The sequence below is a fragment of the Strigops habroptila genome, chromosome Z, assembly GCF_004027225.2.
Source record: "Strigops habroptila isolate Jane chromosome Z, bStrHab1.2.pri, whole genome shotgun sequence".
NCBI lineage: Eukaryota > Metazoa > Chordata > Aves > Psittaciformes > Psittacidae > Strigops > Strigops habroptila.
In genome coordinates this window covers 37,764,245-37,784,571 of record NC_044302.2, presented here as the reverse complement: position 1 = coordinate 37,784,571, position 20,327 = coordinate 37,764,245, and the positions used below count along the sequence as shown (strand labels likewise).

At 37.2% G+C, this 20,327-nt stretch overlaps 1 protein-coding gene across 1 annotated transcript in view; it reads right to left on the bottom strand.

Moving 5' to 3' along the window:
* LOC115601017 overlaps positions 1-20,327 on the bottom strand; it is a gene marked incomplete at its 3' end in the record, with an annotated part of 58,430 nt that overhangs the window by 14,217 nt on the left and 23,886 nt on the right. The window contains 2 exon segments of the mRNA XM_030470546.1: positions 9,393-9,556; positions 12,382-12,503. Of these exon segments, the coding sequence (XP_030326406.1) occupies positions 9,393-9,556; positions 12,382-12,503 (286 nt within the window).

Sequence of the window (20,327 nt, the reverse complement as noted above, 5' to 3'; positions counted from 1 at the left end):
AAACAGTCTGAAAAAAAACCCTAAATAATAAATGGTAAAGAGAGTAGGGAAAAAACCTGAAGCAAACTATTTTTCCAGGAGGTCTTCTGTCTTTGGGACCTAAAGATTAGACGCTTCTGACTAATTTTCTTTATTAACCCTGAGATAACATGATTATACGTCTATGTCCTTAAGCCATTCTGAAATTGATATTAACTCCTCAGCCTCCTTCTAAGCACATACAGATATGTACTGTCACAAAGCATTCCACGTAAAAACCTACTGAAACAGTCATCCCACAGCCAGGAAACTGTGGGCAATGATCCTCCAGACCTGTATGTCAGGCCATTGCCATGAGATAGTTATAGTCACAGCCTTGCACACCCAGCTTTGTAGGGCACCTCCTGACAATACTGCCAGGGAGCTGAGACACTGTCTTTGTTCAAAATGTATCATGATAGCTTGACCAAGACACAGGATCCTCATGTAAACAGAAGCAGCCCTCCAAAAGATTCAGAGAGATTATCCTTCAATTATTTTGAAAAGACAATGCAATATTTAGAATATAAAGTAAAAAACCCCAAACACACCACCACCACCACCAAAAACCCCCACCAAATCCAAACCACAAATGAAGTAAAGTTTAGCTGTTATTTCTGTAGTATTTGTTTTTTATTAATAATTACTCAATCTCTGGTACTCCTTAGCAAAGTTAATATAGCTAATAATATCATTTCATCACTGGAAAAACCGATGAGATACTCTGCCCTACAGTATCAGAGGGCATGCCCATGTGTCTGTAGCTTTCAGTACATTGTAAAAAGCAACAATTTTTTCAAAAATGACAGATCATCCTTTTTTTTTTTTTTTTTTTGATCGAGCCTTCTTTCTCCTTCCTAAGTGTCTTGGAGCTCTGATTCATAACTATATCATATTTAAAGCTGAAATATACTGAATTTATATGGAAGAACTATGAGAGGCTGGGAGGAGACAAGAGAAGGTTTTACATAAAATAAAAGCGATGTAGTGTCTGAAACAGCAGCTCACAAAGTATTTTCCCCTCTTGCTCAGCAGTGCTGATGGCTGCCTTTCAAATAGATCTCCACAGCCTGATGTTTTTCTTCATTCTACACAAATATAATAAATCAGATACAACTGTATGGAGAGGTTGAAGGACAACTAGATAATTAGAAATAAGAGCATTTTTGATTGCATTACTGCATTTTTTATTTTAGTAATCCATTAAAAAGAAAACCAAACAAGCATTGCTCACTTCCCGCATCTCCACAGGAAAACCAATTATTGATTGGCTCCATGTTCATGAAAGGGAGAGTATGACAAGAAAGTAATCCTGCATGTGCTAAGCAAGGTTTTAACTAAAAACTAACAGCAGTAGAGCACTGTTAAGTAAGAAAACGCCAAGAAAATGTAAAGCAAAGTTTCTTTGCCTCTCCTCCTTTGGCCTTCCCACTTCTTCTGCTTTTCCTTTAGTGATTGATTCATGTCCATTTTTCGTGTGTAAAACATCTGTGATTTGCTGCAAGCGGGCTCTATTTATGTTGAGAACTACACAGCAGGTGCCACTAAATAAAATAAAGCAAGGAAAAATCAAAGGCGAAAAAAAAAACAGGGAAGGAGGAGGAGAAAGAAAAAAAAAGTCCCAAGCAGCAACCCATGTGTGTTATCCCATGACCCTGGAGGGTCATTTTACTTGTTATTGTAAGGAGGTTTTCTACGAAAGGTGTAGAGTCAGCAAGCAAGATACAACGACCTCCTTTTATCATAGAAAAAAGTAGGTTTATAAAATACTTATTTCCATTAAACAAATACCTTTACAAATAATCGATGATGTTGAATCTAGAAATAGGCCATGTCCAACAACTGCATAACACAGTGTGCATTTTTAAGAAGGGATTATGAGATTTGAAATCTTTTCCGTAGTTATGTGAGTGTAAACTCATTCGCATTACTTTCATGCTTAATATCAGTACAGCTGTCAAAGCATAGTATTTCCTAACCAAAATGAAAATGAAATAATTTCATTCTGAACAAATGTATCTGATTACCAGAAGAATTTTTAATGCAGTTTATATTTAACATTCCTCCATTTAAAAAAAAAAAGTGTACTTCAACAACTTCAACATATAAATACCCTGTTCTTTAAACATCATTTTAGGAATTAAGAGAATATTTTGATCTCACTGTAGTTCACTAATCTCCACTAGCTTTGTTTCTTCTTCTGAGTCATATTTATCAGTCAAGTTCATTGAATAAAAAGCCTGAAGGAACTTCCTTACACTGGATGTTTATTTAGCTTTTTCAGGTCTGACTGTTTCCCTTCCCCCCTCTACTGTTTCCACTGCAGTTCACTATGGAAACTAGAGCTGTGAAGCATTAAAGATTATGTCCTGATACAAGACAGTACTGGAGTTTTAACCTTCAGTGCTAATAAGATGGATCTTAATTGTCCTCCCAAGTGCCTGCAACAAAGCTAATTTCAGAATGCCAAAGATAACCCCTGTAGATGATCTAATTAAACTCTCAGGAAAGCTATTAATTTCAAGATTAGGTGTTTCAGCTATTGGATATTTAAAAACTGAAGTTTAAAATGCCTGGAAATGAGGCATCTGCAATTCCTGCTCAGTCAAAATTTTCCATTCATGTCAGTACAGAATTAGAAAACATGAACCTTTTGTCTTAATTTAGTATGATTTACCACAAGTCTGTGTTACAACCAAAATACTTGTTCTATGCAAACATATGAAGTTGTTTAAATATAGGTAGCATATCTTTTCCGTAGGAATTAAACGCATAACTGAATACATTGGGTGAATTATGTTTAAAATAAAATTAGAGAAATTAAAGATGGGAGCTGTCTCCCCTTAGGTCAAGTAATTGTGAAATTATGTGCGTCAATTCATTAGCTATATTGAAAGAATTCCCAGATTGACCAAATCTCACTATGGTGATACTGTACTTTACCCTTACGAATGTTGGCTAGAGTGCTACATTTAAGCCTTTGTAAAACGTGAGCAGTGTGCTTCACTTAAGGATGAACTAATATTTGGAACTAGTATTTGGAAAATCTCCAAAATGAATTGTCTAAGAGAAAAGCAATTTGTTTACAATGAGCATCTGGGTGTTAAGATAAGGAGAAGAGCCATTCCCAAAAAAAGGTAGAATTACTCTGAAAAGGTGAAGAAGAAAGAGAAAAGCCCAAGGACAGCTCTGAACAGCTTTCAGTTATCAGACCAGTGCGCCTGTTGTTAGATCAGTCACTGACAATGGCATGTCTCGTTTGTAGTGAAGGAAACCCACGCTGACATCTTAACTTGCTAAACTAGCCATTGTTGTCATTTCATGCAAGAGAAAGAGGGAGTGGAGAAAATTAAAGAGAAGGAAAAAATGTTCTACGAGCACACCAAACCACTTAAGCAGCCAGTTTTCTGTAAATATTGTACGTTCCACTTGCTTTGAGTGTTGCTGGAAATGTGTTCCATCTGGCAGGTTTTCTGTGTTTGAAGTGAAAATGCAGAGTTCCCCAAACCCATTACTAAATGGGCTTCAGATTTTTCACACTCGGATGTTTTCTTTTCAATATATTCTTTACAACTCTAAGAGACCCCAGTGTCTTTCTTTTCCCTGATCCTTATTTTAGGAACTGTAAGGAAGAATACTTATACCCCATATAAAAAGAGGGCAGATGTTTATCTTTTATGAACATTTCTAACATATTCTAACTGACTTTAAAATTGTCACATTTTAAAAGCAAATATGCTAATAAGCACATTACTTTAGATTGTACATGTAAATCAAGAAAGAAAATCAAGAAAAAGTGCTTCACAAAATTCTTTTAACTCACTGCATAAGAGGAAACCAGAACTGAATGAACTTTCTTGCTTGAGTGCTAAGATCCTACTTCAACAAGGCTAATAGGAACTAAAGACTCTCAATCATCTTAGAGAATCACATGCTTTTCAGGACCAGACTAACACAAATAGTGCCAGTCTGGTCCTGAAAGTACCAGACAACCACAGAGACCCTCTCTAGCTTAAAAGAGGTAGACTTGTTGCCACGTTTCCTGTGCACACGTTGGCTTTTGCAAACCCTTTTTCCATAATCAAAACAGTAGCTTGCAAAAGGTACTGGTTCAGAAGCCATCCTTAGGGCGTCCGCCCTGTTTGCTGTGAGTCCTGCTCCTCATGCTTCACTGGCAGCTGATTTTTCCCCTTTAAAGGGAGGACTTGGTGCAAAAATTCTTGCAATACTCACAGATTTACACTTACATTTCAGTCCTTACTTAAGTTAGTGGGAATTTTGCGTGACAATTTCAAACCATCGATTAATACACTAACATGTAAACACATAACAAAAGAAAAAGCAAGAGTTTTAAGTTCTGTCTTTGATAACTGAAAAATAATTAATGAAAACAAATGTGAGAGTATTCAGATCTGTTAGCATTTCTTGTATAGCACCATTTAATTGCACAGTTCTGTGATGTTTGGGTGTCCACAGACTCTCTTCACAGCCTTTAATTCCCACAATTTCTTCCAAGAACTGACTAAAAAACATTCTCAAAAATAAAGCTAATGAAACCATAAACTAAGGTACAAAAAGTCTTCTTTTACTGAATTTGTTAAAGTCATACCAACCTGACAAGCAGGGGTCACTGAGGTTCAAACCCCAAACGTTCACATCCCCGAGGAGAAAAGGACATTATTAATATTTTTGTATAGAAGAACTCCTCAGTGAAGCAGTCTCTCTCAATGATGAAATGAAAAGGGTATTCCACTGTGTACTGTGAAATATATTATATATCTTCCACATAGTTGGTTGGGGATCAACTGCCAGCTTCTTCATGGTATGAGCTCTTGATTGAAGCACCAGCTGTGTTCAAGCGATTGAAAGAGACCTTGAAAATGGCAAAGCAAGACCCAGCATTCAGAGCTGACGAAACAAAGCTGACAAGAGAGGCAATAGCTATTCTTTCTGAGTGCTCATCATAGGAAATGTCATTGAAAAGAAAGAAGAAAGAGAAAAGGGGATGGAGAAGTCAGAGGGTTTAATATGACTTGAATGTGCTCTTCTGTTTTCTCACATATTTTTTTAATAAAGAAAAAAGAAATATTACTTAAAGCTTGAAAAAAAATATGAATGCAGGAGTTGGATGAGAAAATGCCTCTCTGCCAAAAACATTCAGAAGGATTCCTGTTTGACTCTTGTGTGGATTAGAATCAGCTGAGGATATGGAGCTGTATTGGTATTAGTCAAATGTAAATCAGAATTAAAAATTAGGCCTACTCAATTATAAAATTCACCTAAGAATTACATTTTTAAGGGAGCTCTGCATCCTTGTAATATCTACTGGAACAAAACAATCCTAGGCCCACTTTAAATATGTCTTCACTTCTTCAAGTGTGTCTGAGTTACTTGTAACTCCTGGGAACTCTAAGTGGTGTTTTTGGAGGGCAGGAAGTATCTAAGGTCAATCTCCATCTGTTATGTAAAGACACACATGAAGTAAACTAGATGCTTACTTTCGTTTAGAAATGCATGCTAGTTTTTTCACTGTGTTTTCAACTTTCAAAATGTAAGATCTTTTTTCCCCCCTGTAACTTTTGTGTGTGTGTGTGTGTAAGCCCATTCTTTGGCAGCCAAAGTGTTGAAATGTCAATTGGTATCCCCCGGAGACTTCATTTCCACTGTCTGACACTGCCAATATCATCATGTGGTTCATGGTTTACCTTTCCTGCTGTGACTGAGCTGGAAAATCTAAATCAACCCTGTACAAAAGGTTGAGAAAGGCCAGCCATAATCAGATGGAAACTATATATTTTTGACCAAAACATAGGAAGAAGGAGGAGGGAAATCACTTAAAAAATCACTATATAGACAAGCTAATCTATCAGACTGGCTGCATACTGGTGTTCTCTTTAATAAGCGGCTTAAAAGGAAAATGAGAGAGAGAAAAAAAGTGTTATTAGAAAGGCAGTGGTAAAGTCTTACCCAGCCAGAAACAGATAGATGTACAAGAGAAAGACACAGAGGAATTAGAGAGCATATTTCAAATTATTTTGTGTGTGACTGTCATCACTTATCAGCCCATGTGGCCAAGTGAATAGGTAACTAGACTGGGGGCTGAGGAAAATTATTGTTTCTCTCTAGAACTGCCACTAACCTAATCAGCACCGGGACAATATGCTTAACATCCTCTTGGGCCACCTCTATCTGTTTAGTTCACAGGCTCTTTGGAAAAGAAACATTTTGTGGTTTAGTGTTTTGCCTTTCTCTTTAAGAAGAGAGTTTCTAGGAAGGCTTGCTTATAATACAAGCAATTTAATAATTATAATTCATTTCAAACAGAGATTAATAGTTCCACTCTGATACCAGTATGACATTTTTCTGTGTTTGGTTTACAGGCCAACACCTTTAACACTGTATTTGTTCAGTGAAAGATAGAGTGCTAATTTACAGGGACTAGAAATGGCTTTGTCATTTTCTAGGATGACGGCTCTTATTTCCCATTGCTTTCTGACAGAGGAGTTACCATGAGGCTTCCATCTTTCTCAGCAAGACACTTGCTTATCTAGCTGCTGGACATACTGTTGTTTAAAATTCCTCTCATATAACTGTGCCACAGTTAGCAGAAAGGTTGGTTGGTTACAAAACAAGCTCATGCTACATGCTATCTCTTTGACTCATCTGTTGCTAAAAACAGTCAGAAAAAAGCTGAGGAGCAAAATCCGTTAAGCATAAGACTTTTTTTTTTTTTTTTTTAGTTTAAGAAGAGCAATCACTTTTGCTAAGGGTTAAAGAACTCTTTTACTTCCTTATTTGAAAGGAAATATAAACCTGTCAATATTTGAATAGAATACACGAATATCTGAATCTTAGGCAAACTCTGGAATTGGTGCAACTATTTGGACTCACGCAGAAGCAGGACCTAATCCACATTAGATGCTTCAATTATCAAGCAAAGACCACCTAATAAAATTGTGCAAGCTTATGCAAAGGAAGAGCCAGATAGAATACAGGTTAGACAGAACAATTGTAAAGATCACCTTTGTGCTTGTCTAATTCTGAAGCTATTCTGTGCAGTTAAAACTTACAGCGGATACGAGTAGTTTCAGTGTGTCACTAACCTTTCCCATTTCATTTTTTTGACTCTATATGATAGCTAATAAGGATTCTGAAATATATAATCTTACTAGTTGGCTTGGTCTTTTTGTGATATATGCTGGTTTTGGAAAGTGGTCTTGAATAATCCATTGTGACAACTCCTACTCAGTCACTCAGTACATGTGCTTCAGGTAATGTTACCCTATGATGACATTTACTGTAAACTCTGGTTTGTCAATAAATCAACACAATCACTGATTTGAGAGCAAGTGTTGTGGACGATGAGAAAGCTGAATTGACTGAAAAAGCAATGAGTGAAAACTAGAAATTCCCAACTTTATATTCTCTTCTAGTGAATCATGGCCGTAAAATGGACTGAAATAGAGCTGTATTTGTGCCTAATGCATGACACTAATTTACAATGGGCAGAGGCATTCCTGAGGCAAAATTAGAGCTAGCTAAAAGCTTCATAGTTCATTACTTCATTCCCCAAATAAATCAAAGGTAAAAATGATGAAGTCAGTCCAGAGAATTTACAATTTTAGATCTATTTTTTTTAAAAAAAAAGCTTTCTACTGTACAGCAAGAACTACAAACTCTCTTTATCATCATAGAAATGCAATTCACAGTATACAACTATAACTCATCTGTAAGTGAACAGGTTTCAAGTTATTTATGTAAGAACTGTAAATAGACTCCAAGAAGAGAGCTTATTTTCAGTCTCATAGAAAGGGCAACCGTTTGGATTCTGCATATTTAAATACACACACACAAAAATCATACGTACATTAGTTCTTGTGAAAACAGTAAGGGTCTTTCCTTCTGCCCACAGAATGTGCCTGGGGAAAAGCACACCTTCTTCTGAAGACTCCTCTTCGGTGGAGTTCACAGCTTGGCACAGGTGAAATCTGTTCTGTTTCCAGGAAAAGACAAATACAAAAAACTGGTTCTAGAAACTCACTGCTTCAGCAAAGTTATCTGTGTGTGGCATCTTCAGCTCTAGGAAAGATTTCTTAGTTACAAGAGACTTCCTACAACAAGGTGGGGTTAACAGTTTGCTTTGGGGTATATTCTGAGTCTCCTCCATTTAGCTCCTGCCTGGTTTTAAGAAGAGACATGGTTAGACATCTTGCACAGTCAACAACCCAAGCATTGCACATTTACACGTTCTTTGTCACTAAAAAAATTAAAAAAACAAAACAAAACATCCCCCCCAAAAAAAACCCCAGAAAAAAAGGAAAAAGAAAGATTTGCAAACATGAGAAATGAATATTAATTCTGTTTTGTAAAACAGAGTCCTTGCTTTACTCTGAGTCCTTCTGGAATGTGTTAGCTGCTCACCATGCTGCCCCAGCTACATCTTTGATCCTTGTTAATCTCTCCATTTTTTTCAGGCTCTCCCTTGAAATCTACTATTCACTTCCTATTTGGTGTATTTTTTTTTCAATACATATTATTTTACTTAAAAGTTGTGATTAATCAGTTTTTCAAAGCAAAGTATTGTTTAGTTTCAACATAAGGCACAAACCAAGAACAAAGGGTGAATTAACACAGTCCACATGCCTTTTGTAGACCTCTACAACCAATAAGTGCTCAGCATGTCTGAAGGGGAACAGGGCAAAATTTAGCTATTCAATCAGATTCAATCAGATTCAATCAAAGCAGGGTAAATTTGCAAGGGCTTTTCTTCAGCTCAACAGCTCTCCACTTACCTAATAGGATGTTCAGTCTCCAGACAGCATTTTTTTTCCTTTCTCTCTTTTTATCTTGCTCTGGGCTGTCCTTTACCTCACCAGTCAACAGATCTGTTCTTCCCCGTGTAACTGCAGACAATCTGCCTGGCTATTTCAGTCACCACAGAGCATCCACAGCCCAAACAGTATTTCCACCATCACAAACCTGCAGTTGTTTTAGAGATAGTTACAGAGTGCCTGTGGCTGTGAATCTGATGGTTTTTTTTCCCCAGGAATTTAGCTATGTCCATAGATAAAAAGCAATAATGATTTTTTTTAAGAAAAGCACCTTCAAAGCACTGTCAGTTGTTATTTGGTTTTTTGATTGCTAGCACAGTTAGTTCAGAACACATCAATCAGCTCTTATATGGTGGCAACAGCAAAAAGTCCTTTTTCGACCAGCCAGGCCTCCCTTACTTGGGCAGTCTGATTGTCTGTGTATCAGGACAAGCTTTTCATATGCATATCTGTTCTCTTATGGAGAAGTTCTGGACGCACCCTAGGGCAACAACTGCAGAGTGAAGAGATACTGTCACACCTTTCTCCCAGTTATGCTAGTACTGCTGATTGACATTAACTGCTTCATCTGTGACTCCGCCGAACATCCCCTCGCCATTGCAAACGGCAGAACTTGTCACTGAAATTTCTACTCCAACTATATAGACTTTTAACCTATGTTCCTCAATAGCATGAGTAGTGGAAGAACCCTTCCACCCAGACTGGCTCTAGGAGAAAACAATATAATCAAGGAAATGGGGATTTCTGCCTCATCTGAAAATCTCAGTTCAACTGCAAATCAGAAGTGTTTTACTGATGAGGAATAGGATTAGGGTTAAGATCTGCTAGTTATCATGTCTGAGCCTGTGTGCTTTTGTGTTTTTTCTCTGTTCTAAAATTGTTAACAGTGTCAGGTTTCACAAATGTAGATCAGATCTTAAATTTGTGTATAAATGTGTGTTAACCCAAATTGATCTCCTTTGAACCATGCTCTCCATAATTGAAGATCACAAGAAAGTCTATATTTTTGATCTAAAAGTACTAATATCAGCTTGAATTTCTTTGCTTTATAGGGACATGCCTTCACAGTTAGCATCTGTGTTCATGAAAATTCACTTGTAATAGTCTACTTTGGCATATGCTAAACTTTAGGCAAAGAGATAGTATGCTTAAAGTAGTTTTTCCTGTACAACCTTTTTTTTCCCCCCCCCCCCCAGCCTAATTTTCAGTATCATTGAAATGGAAAACGGGAAAGAGGGGGGGTGGAGAGGTTTCATACAAGTTTAGGCAGACAGACCCTTAGGCAATTCTAACAATTCCTCCTTTATCCATTTTGAAGGTGAATTCTTCTTCACAATTGCCATCCAAATAAGTCACAGATGGTTTTAATGACAGGATTTATAGGGTGTTTCTAGACTGTTGTGAATTGCATCCAACAGACCCCTGCAGAAATTTTATGCTGTATCATAAGATCATTTTCACCAGGGGCGTGAGTACTGGGGCATCACACAATGGGGACTATCGTTTTCAAACTTCAGAAGCACTCTTATAAACTATGAGGCCCTTCTTATCCCCCGACTCTCACCTCGCTTCTTTTGAGACAATTTCATAAATATTTGTAGCTAAAGGGCATGGAAGTCATCTTCCATCGCCTATCAGAGTTGAAGAAGTTTCCCCTCCCTTCCCGATTACCAGGAATTTGGCAGCCTTCCAGGTTTCCTCTGTAATTGTTCTAATAGATAGAAGAACATTTGAATTTACTTTGCATGTGCAAAGAATGTATAGTTACTGCCTAAAAGGATGATAAAGTCAGGTGATTATTTGTTAGGAGTATAAGACCACAAAGGAAGGAAGAGCCAATTCTGTCCTTATCGAGCATGATATTGATGCATCGGTTTAGAGTCCATTCAGCTGGGGAAGACAAGTGATGATTAAAAGCATACCTATTATCCTTGTTTCAGGTCAACAGTCAAGGTCCAATGCCTTCAACACAGACATTACTGTCATTGTAAGGAATCCAGCTGGTTTAAGGTGAAAAATGCAGCTGATCATTCTTTCAAGCGGCCATCTTCAGCTTTGCATGTAAAACAATAATAAAAGGCAGCAGATCATATATTTATTTGGAACACGTCTGATGCTAAGTCAACTGGTAGTGTAATTCCTACATTATGCTACTGTATCTTTAAACCTACAGTAAATAACAAGCATATATACATTATGCGGGAGTAGATGTTTCAGATTATGGGAAATGTGGTAAAAGAAATACTTTCTGTAAGAAATGATTAATTCTGAAACTCATTGGAAGTACTGGAGTGATGTTTCTACAGGATAGAGGCAACATTCAGCAATGGAAGGAAAACACAAATATGTGAAACAATTTAATTTCATATCACTTTTTTTTTTTTTTTAGATTAAGAATGGTGACTTTAATTTTTATTTTGCATGAAACTGTGCTTTTGGCTGATTTCGTTGAATATTATTGCCAACATATGTTGAATCACTATTTAAACAAAAACCAAAAATAACACAGTCCAAAATAACTAATGTAAGCACATATGTGAATTCCCTGTAATGCCTGAGAGAATAGCTGATACCAACTGAAGATATTTTAGAACACTGATAGGAAATAGAAGATGAGAAAAGACTAAATCCTGCCAGGCTTTACTATTGCAAAAAATGAGATACTTTCTTGGGATTTTTAACAATTTCTCGGTGGAATTATGTCTGATAAGAGTTTTTGAAAGAAGAGAAGTATCAGTAAAATAGGAAAATATTAAAACATGCTTGGCACAGTAAAGCGCTATAAGCACTTTTATGTGTATGAACTAATTCACATCTATTTCTGCAAATAGTAAACAGTAAAGAAAATAGACAAGTTCAATGGCTATGGAAATAAATTGACATAGCAGAATAAAAATGGAGAATATTGCTCTGTTTTCACATCTTATTGGTGAAATTCTGGATACCATTTTGGTGTGCTGTTTGCCTCAAAAGATGCTTAGGGACCTACTAATAACCCACAGCATTTGGAAACTTAGTACATCAATGCCCAGAAATACTTAGTACATGAATGCCCAGAACTATAGAAACTTCATTTTGAATTTAATGTTACTTTACATGCAGATTATATTAATTAATTGGACGATGTAGTAGCAATAGAAATTTAAAAAGCAACAAAGTCACAAAGGTCTCCTGCTTTAAAGCTGGATTGCACAGATCCTCTACTTCCTCATTTTACTGAATGAAATAGGAATTTGTGGACATTCTTTGCTTCAGTTAGAGTGAATTTGGTAGTTTTTCAGATCTATTCCTTTGAGTGGAACAGGTGATTGCACAAATGACTAGCATATGATGGATTTTAAGTGGCAATATTTTCTCTATGCTGTGGCAAAAGTTGTGCGTAATAAAAAGCCTCCCACCACAAACCCAACCTCATGTCTTGACACACCCCCAACCTATTTGTCCTTTGATATTTCAGAGTTTTCCTGCTGAGAAATCAGATTTCAAGATTGAGACATCCTGTACGCAAAGTGAAATTCCAGTTTTTGTTTACATCTAGGCAAGAAGACCGAGTACCCAGTGGCACCTCTCCAGGGGACTCAGAGGAATCCAAACGCCATCTTAGCTGTATATCTCCACTGAAGAGCTTCTTGCCATCAACCAGACCTTCAGCACCTAAAGAATACAAAAAGGTATTTATGAACAAAAAGTATTTCCGAGCTGAGGATGGGTGAAGAAGAGGAGATGAAGCTTCCCTTTTTCAGACGAACTCCCCAATGGCTAATTCTGCTCCATCAATGGAAGAAGAGGACAGGTGCATCTGTAGTGCCTATGCCACAATACACACTTTTCAACTCTCTCTGACAGTGGTGCTCTATGCTATTCACTTGCACTGAAACAGCAGGGGGGCACCTTTTACTTCTGTGAAGCTTCCTGCAAGTCACCATAGACAATTACTCTAGTAATTCAAAGGCAACTACCATCTTTCCTCAAGCACTGTGAAATGTAAATAGATGCACACTCTCTGTGAAAAAGTATATTTCCAGAGATTAATTATTTAAGTATATTATCAATTATTTAGAATTTCTTACATATTAAGCTTGAATTTAGAATTTCAAAATAGCTCAGTATAAATAGCAAGCCATAAATGGATAAAATCTTTCGCATAGTGTATTTGATTTCATGATTGCTGCTTGCTAGAAATACACATATGGAGCACAATTACCCTACCTGCTCACAAAATTACAGCTGTGTGTTACTTGCAAATATGATGCTACAGCATTCTATTTATATTGAATTAGTTTTACTAATTTGCAAATGAGGCATTTTCTGAAGAAAAGATAGTAATTACAGCTACTGCACTTAATAGAATCATAGAACAGTTGATGTTGGGAGGGACCTCTGAAGGTCAGTTGGTTCAATCTCCCTGCTCAAGCAGGGCCACTTAAAGCCAGTTGCCCAGGACCGTGTCCAGACTACTTTTGAATATCTCTAAGGACAGAGACCCCACTCAGACCAGCCTGAGTGACCTGATCCAGTACAGACCAGATTGTCTTCCACCAAAGGCACATTGTCCTTGCTCCATACTTTCCCAGCTCCCAGGGCCCTGAGATTCCTGAAGGCTGGTGTTGCTAGTAAAGACGGAGGTGAAGTAGCTCAGCCTTCTCGTTCGGCAGTGGGCTCACATTTTGCCTGGATGTCCTTTTGTCATCTATGTACTTACAGAAGACCTTCTTGTTTTGACACCTCTGGCAAGATTCAGTTCCAGCTGCACCATGACTTTCCTAATATTTTCCCTGCATGCTCAGACCATGTCTCTGTATTCATTCCAGGTAACCTGTCCCTGTTTCATTTCTGTGTTTGAGTTTTGCCAAGAGCAACTTGTTCATCCACCTAGGCCTTCTGACATTTTTGCCTGACTTTTGACATTTTTTCCTGCTCATTAGGATAGAACCAGAATCATAGAATCATATAATGGTTTGGGTTGGAAAGGACCTTAAGATCATCTAGTTTCAACCCCCTGCCATGGGCAGGGACTCCTCACACTAGATAATGTTGCCCAAGGCTCTGCCCAACCTGGCTTTGAACACTGCCAGGGATGGAGCATTTACTACTTCTTTGTTCAACCTGTTCCACTGCCTCACTGTAACAAACTTCTTCCTTATATCTAACCTGAACTTCCCCTGTTTAAGTTTAAAAGGATAAACTGTTTTTAAGTTTGGAGAAGGTGATCCTTGAATATTAACCAGCTTTCTTGGGCCTCTCTTCCCTCCAGGACTTTATCCTGTAGGACTCTACCAAGCAGAACTTTGAAGAAGCCAAATTTTGCTCTCCTGAAGTCCAGTGCGGAGACCTTGCTTTTTACCCTGTTCCCTCTTCTCAGGATCCTGACCTCCACCATCATATGGTCACTGCCTGTTGTATATGTGTGTATATATGTACATATACATCTGTGTGTATATATGGTGTGTATATATGGACATTCAGCACAGCACCTCTGCTTGTTGACTTTGACACTTGTGTCAGATGTTACTGCCAATGCACTCCAGAACCTCCTGAATTGTTTATGCCCTTCTGTGTTGTTCCTTCAGCAGATATTAGGGTGTTTGAAATCTCCCACATGTACTAGGGCCTGCGAACATGAGGCTCCTCCTATCTGTCCTCCTCCCATCACAATCTTCAGAGGTCCCTCCAGTAACTCCAACTGTTATTGCATATAGAGTTGGCTTAGGTTCAATCACTCCAAAATGGCCTAATTTTCTCCCTCAGGATAAGCTCTTGTTCTTCGTTACGAAGGAAGAGAGGGAAAATTTCATTCCGGTAAAGAACAGTCCTCATCAACATTAACTGAGAAACTGAGGAGTGAGGAATCTTCCCTGCTGTGCCAAACTGATAGACAACTGAATGAGAAGAAGCAGAAACCATATTTTTCTGGAAAGAATTATGAACTGGAACATGAAATAGAGACAAATGTCTTTGTTGCCTAGTGCCTCTGTCAGGGTTTCCACCTTACACACAGAGACACATGACAGACAGCAATGAAGACAAGTTTACACTACATTAGGAAGCACTGCTAACAGAGAACAAGTCAGTAACACAATCTGGCAGTATGGGGAACAACCAGAGCTGTGCAGCCCCTTTTAGGGGTGCACAGAGTTCAGTTGACACTGAACTCTTTCCAAGAGACCTTTCTACTTTTTCTAATATCATCTTGGTGATTTCTCAGGCAATTATGAAGATTTAATGACATGCTGAATATCACACACTATTATAAATGGAAGCAAAGGACTCAGAAGTCTGAGGTCCTGTGTTAGAAGCAAACACAACTAGTCTTCACATATGCTCTCATACTTATTTAAGAAGGATTTATTAGAGGTGTTAGAGATCATTATTTTCTTCAAAGCACTGTTCAAAGCTAGGTACGTTATCAACAATCAACTAAAAGCATGTCAAGGAAATAGTATTTACTTTTCCCTCAACAACTGTATTACAGTATTTAGAACTATCTTGTTCCATGTTCTTTTGCAACCTCCACATTATAACAACCCCACTCTTACTAAAGCAATGCCTGAAATATTGTAGCAGACAATGATGTGGAAGGCACATTAAGAGTTTCCTCCAATGGAGATTTCATCAGGAGTAAAACAGTATTTCAAAGAATGAGGAAAAGCAGAAAACGAAAGAAGCCACTCAAGTCTAATCAACTTCTGAGACTAAGCAAGTATTTATTTATTTAATAATCTGACTCCTCCCTATTCCTTAACACTTTTCTCCTGTGAGAGTCTGACTCAGAACACAGCTGCAATTCGACCTTATCAGTCCACCAGCAGACTGGGTCCATAGTGAACACAAATACAGTGTTTTGTGCCTGTTTACTTTTGTGATCTGTTTGCTTCAGCTCTAATATACCCTTTGGTAGCCGTCAGAGGGTATATTAGAGCTGAGAAGCCAACAATTTAAAATGAACAACTAAACAACAGAGAAAAGGTATTCTAGTTAATTTCCTTAAGTTTAGCCAGGGAGAAAGGAAAACCTAAGTCTGAGGGAGGAAAAAACTTCATATGAAACATCGTAAAATTATTCGCAGATTGATAAACGTTTAAACATCACATATTTCATAAGGCTAAATGATACCAACAAGGTACTGCACTGTGGCAGTAGGCTGATTCCAGGAATCATGGACTCTCCTGAATATCAGAGTATTTAGTGAAGAGTATAAAAGCTACATTACTATACCTTTTCTTTGTTCCCCTTTGTTCTGAAAAGTTTTCGTTGTGTATATGGCAAGCTGTGGCCTTACAGCCTTTTGAATAGCAGTTGCATTCTGTTCTCGAGCTTTCATTGTATTTCATGTTCTTTGCAAAACAAAAACTCCACAAAACCTGTTTTGCAAGATGAATTGCACTCTACTTTTTCTTCCTTTTTCATTTTTAATTGAAAACAGAAACTGGATAAAAACCTAACACTCAAGTTTGAAAGTTTACATAACGCAGGACCCAGGTTTTAACTAATGTATGATGCAAAACAACCTTAACCTCTGCTGTGAGGTTCAGGTGTTGTTCCCTTGCTAGAAGGGAATGAATTTATTTTCCTTTTGCTCTCCTGACTAGATTATTTGAGCCTTTTCATTTGCATCCAGCCCACTATAATTTCAAGGTCTCAACTCAGGCTTCTCATGACATTAGATCGCATCATGTCACTTTTGCAACTGGTTCAAAAGGTTGTTGTCTTGAAAATGAGGGAGATTTTGACAGAGAAAAGGGAGTTGGAAGGGGTCTGTACCTATCTGCCTCCTCTGAACAACTCCTGGTGTTCCACATCCTCAAGGTGCTGAAATGGTAGCTTTGCTCAGTAACAAACTTCCTTTCCCCCTCACAAAACAACCTGAACAATCCTACATGAGGGATGATGGAAGTCAAGCATCTATTTGCTCTCCAAATTAGTTGCCAAACACCCCATGGTGATCAGGCAAAGATATCCATGCTTCTCCTCATCTTCCTACTCTTTACCTACCAGCTACATACACAATGGAAAAGACAATTAAAAATTAATCTATAAGGTCTAGACACAAATTGAACTAGGAAAAAGCCTATATTTTAGATATCATATTATGCTAACAAAACAGCATTAGTAGCATTATATGCATAATTTCTAATATATTGGGTCAATTATTGTTAATTGAATCAGAGCTTTCGAGCAAAACATTTGTTCTAAGTTTAACAGACTACAACTCAGTTATTTGGGTGAATAATCCTTAAATTTTGAATACTTCTCCATGCATACTCTCGTATCCTTCTAGTCATAATTTCAGCAACCTTACATTCCAAACATCAAACAAGGGTTAAGTACCATTTATTTTAACAAGATGGAGGCATTTGATAATGACTAAGTATGGAAAGTGTAGGAGGAGGAATGCTGGAAGGGAATGCAACTGCTATCATCAGAGCATGGGAGAGAACAGCTACAGCACATAAATCTACTTCAGTAAAAATATTGCTATTATAATATTCATCTCTCTGAACTTTTCTGGTTTTCACTTTAGAAAACAAGTACATCTAGAGATGTTATTTCATCCTTTTTATTACACATTTGAGAAAGTAGCCAGAACTAGTTAGACTTAATTACACCCACTAAGGCACTTTAGATGTCAGGCTTGACTAACTAATTTACAAGTGGGTTGAAAACAAATTTCTTGCTACTAGGCTTCAGCTTTTGTTTTTTAGGGCATGGAATGGTCAGGATTGAAAGGTACATGAAATGATGTTCAGGTTCCCCCTTTTTTTTCATGTTTCACTGGTTCCTTGCATTTAATGACTTTGTTGTCATTACATATTTTAAGCAATCACACATTTTCACAAGCAAATATGCAAAATTATTTTTAATATGTGATTTTTTTAAAACAAAGAAGTTACCACTTTCTCTTCGAGAAATCCTTGAGACAAGAACCCAGCCAGTTCCTTCTTGTTTATGAGCAGCAAATCCAGGAGACCACTACTCTTGATTGGCACATCTAGGATTAAAGAAAAAAAAATTGTTTCCATTACCCCCCACAAACCTTCTGGAGTGTTTTAAAAGGAACAAATTTTAGCAATATAATAAGTTAATTCTACTGAACAGCAAACATAATGAATAGCTTAAAAAAACCCCATGAAATTTCTGGTGGTTACTCTAAGCCTTAATAGCATACTTCTCCAAACATAGAACTTGCACTGAGCTTAATAATGGTTGATGCATGTGTACCAATAGGTGGTTGGAATTAGGCCCAAGGACACAATTTCACTTAATTTGATTACATCCAATAATCTTAGAAAAAATAAACACATTTTTGTCTTCCTGAGGGAGCTGTTTCTTGTGTTTGTGCTTAGCACAACAGAAAAATCAAGCTGTCTATTCAGTAATGAACTTGGTGGGTGTTGGTTAATAAATTGGCAATGATGTGAGCAAACATGGCGAAGGGGAAAAAGGACACAAATTTATCAAGTTACCGCTGTTGATCTTATTGGTGAACCAGAGGTTACAGCATGAGGTGTAAGCCAGCTTTCTACATGAGCAGGAAGCTGAACAGAAATCACAGCAAGTGACAAACACTATTTTTATGAAAAACACACATTCTTATCTCAGAAATCTCAATTGGCTGCAATATGCAAGATCTTAGGAGCTCAGAAATTCTGCTAGTATGCCCATTTCATGATTTAATAAATCTCAAAGGCCCCTTCATTTTGAGCAAACACTATGATATAATGTGTACTACATGGCAGAAACTGGCATGTCTGCAATCCCCAACTAGTGGTCTAAGACTGATAAAACATTATATGAACCGATTTAAAAATGTAAATGCATGAGAGAGAGCAATCACAAGGTAATAGGGGGAGGGGTGGGAGGACTAAGACAGGCCATATGTTCCTCTCCTCTTTCTGTATTTGCTGCTATAACTCAGAGATTTCCCTGCCTCACAGATGGAGAGAAGTGTGCTGTATGCAAGGTGCAGGCAAGTTTCTCTGTGAAAGCTGAAGAGCTAGAGAACAAAGCAGAGCAATTATGACTTCTCTGTGTAAAAATCTATGACTTTTATCAGACATATTACAGACATCTTCCAAAGAGTACAAAATAAAAGAAAACCTTAAAAAAAATTACTGAACATTACTAACAAAGTCATTTGATCACTGGCAAGTTCTTATTTTAGTTTTAGTAAGAAATTGATGGTAGAAAGAGAACACTCTGTAGCTCAAGAAGCTGGAAGGAAATAACTTCAAGGGGTTTAAGAACACTGTTTAAAATTTCTGCCTTTTTTTTGTCCTTTTTTTTTTTTTTCCCCCCTAAATCTCCAGATAGTGATAAATCTATCATTTAATATTATTTGCATGGATGTGTAGACTTGATAGATTTAGGTACTATGGATGGATGAGAGATTTTTCTTTACTATAAATCCTGTCCCACACCAGGCAGCATGAGAGAAACATTTTGACAGATAACACAAACTGAAGCTTTTTGATAGATAACAAATTCATTAATCATAGTCCTCTAAGTGCCATGAGAAGAATTTAAATGTGTCATGTTCTGCACTTGTAAAAGATTTTTACTTCCAAATCACAGCAGTTATTACTCTGTGTTTTTTGACTAGCCTGAGTAGCCATTTCAGTATGAAAAAATGACCAGTGGGGGTTAAATTTAGTCTAAGTTTAAAGGACGGCAAGCTTCACAGTGCTATCATTAATGCTCTCTTCCTCTTTCCAGAGAACATTGGCAGACTTCCAGTGTGTTAAAACAACAATCAAAGGCAGATCTCTCTGTCTATACACAATGAGTCAAGGATGGATCATTTACTCAAACAGAAGTGTTCGCTGATGTATAAAAGTAAAAATGCATTTTGGGGGAATTATCATTAATATTATGCAAAAAAAAAATCATGAATATTATGCAAAAAATGATCCACAGTTGTATCTCATACAAAAGCATTCCAATCATTATTAAAAAACCCCAGAATACACTATTGTTTTTATGAAAACTCTAAGCACAAGATCAGGAATTAAAGTACCTTTAAAAGATTCATTGATACGTATTCGCACAAAGGAGCTTTAGCATTTGTAAGCCTATTAATTTAACTAAATGCAAAAGGAAATTATTTGTCTGATTAACAAATATTCTAATTTAAAGAACAAGTTATTAATACACATCTATGTCTATTTACACGGAAAAATATAAGCATAGGGAAATCGTGTACAATGACAGAAACATGACAGGCATACATTTTTATTTAAAACAGGGTTTAGCATTTTGGGTTTCTAGCTTCTGAAATGACTTCTAACAGATTGTAAGTTCATCTCAGAAGTCCTTTGGTTCACACTGTGCTTCAGTAAAGGTGTGGGAAGGGGAAGAAAGAATGAAAGAAGCAGACGCAAGGCACAGAAGAAAAAAAAAAGCAATGAAAAATGGAGTTCAGAGTAAACCGAGTGGAAAACTAAATACACAGAAGGTGAAATCTTGACCCTATTGAAGTCT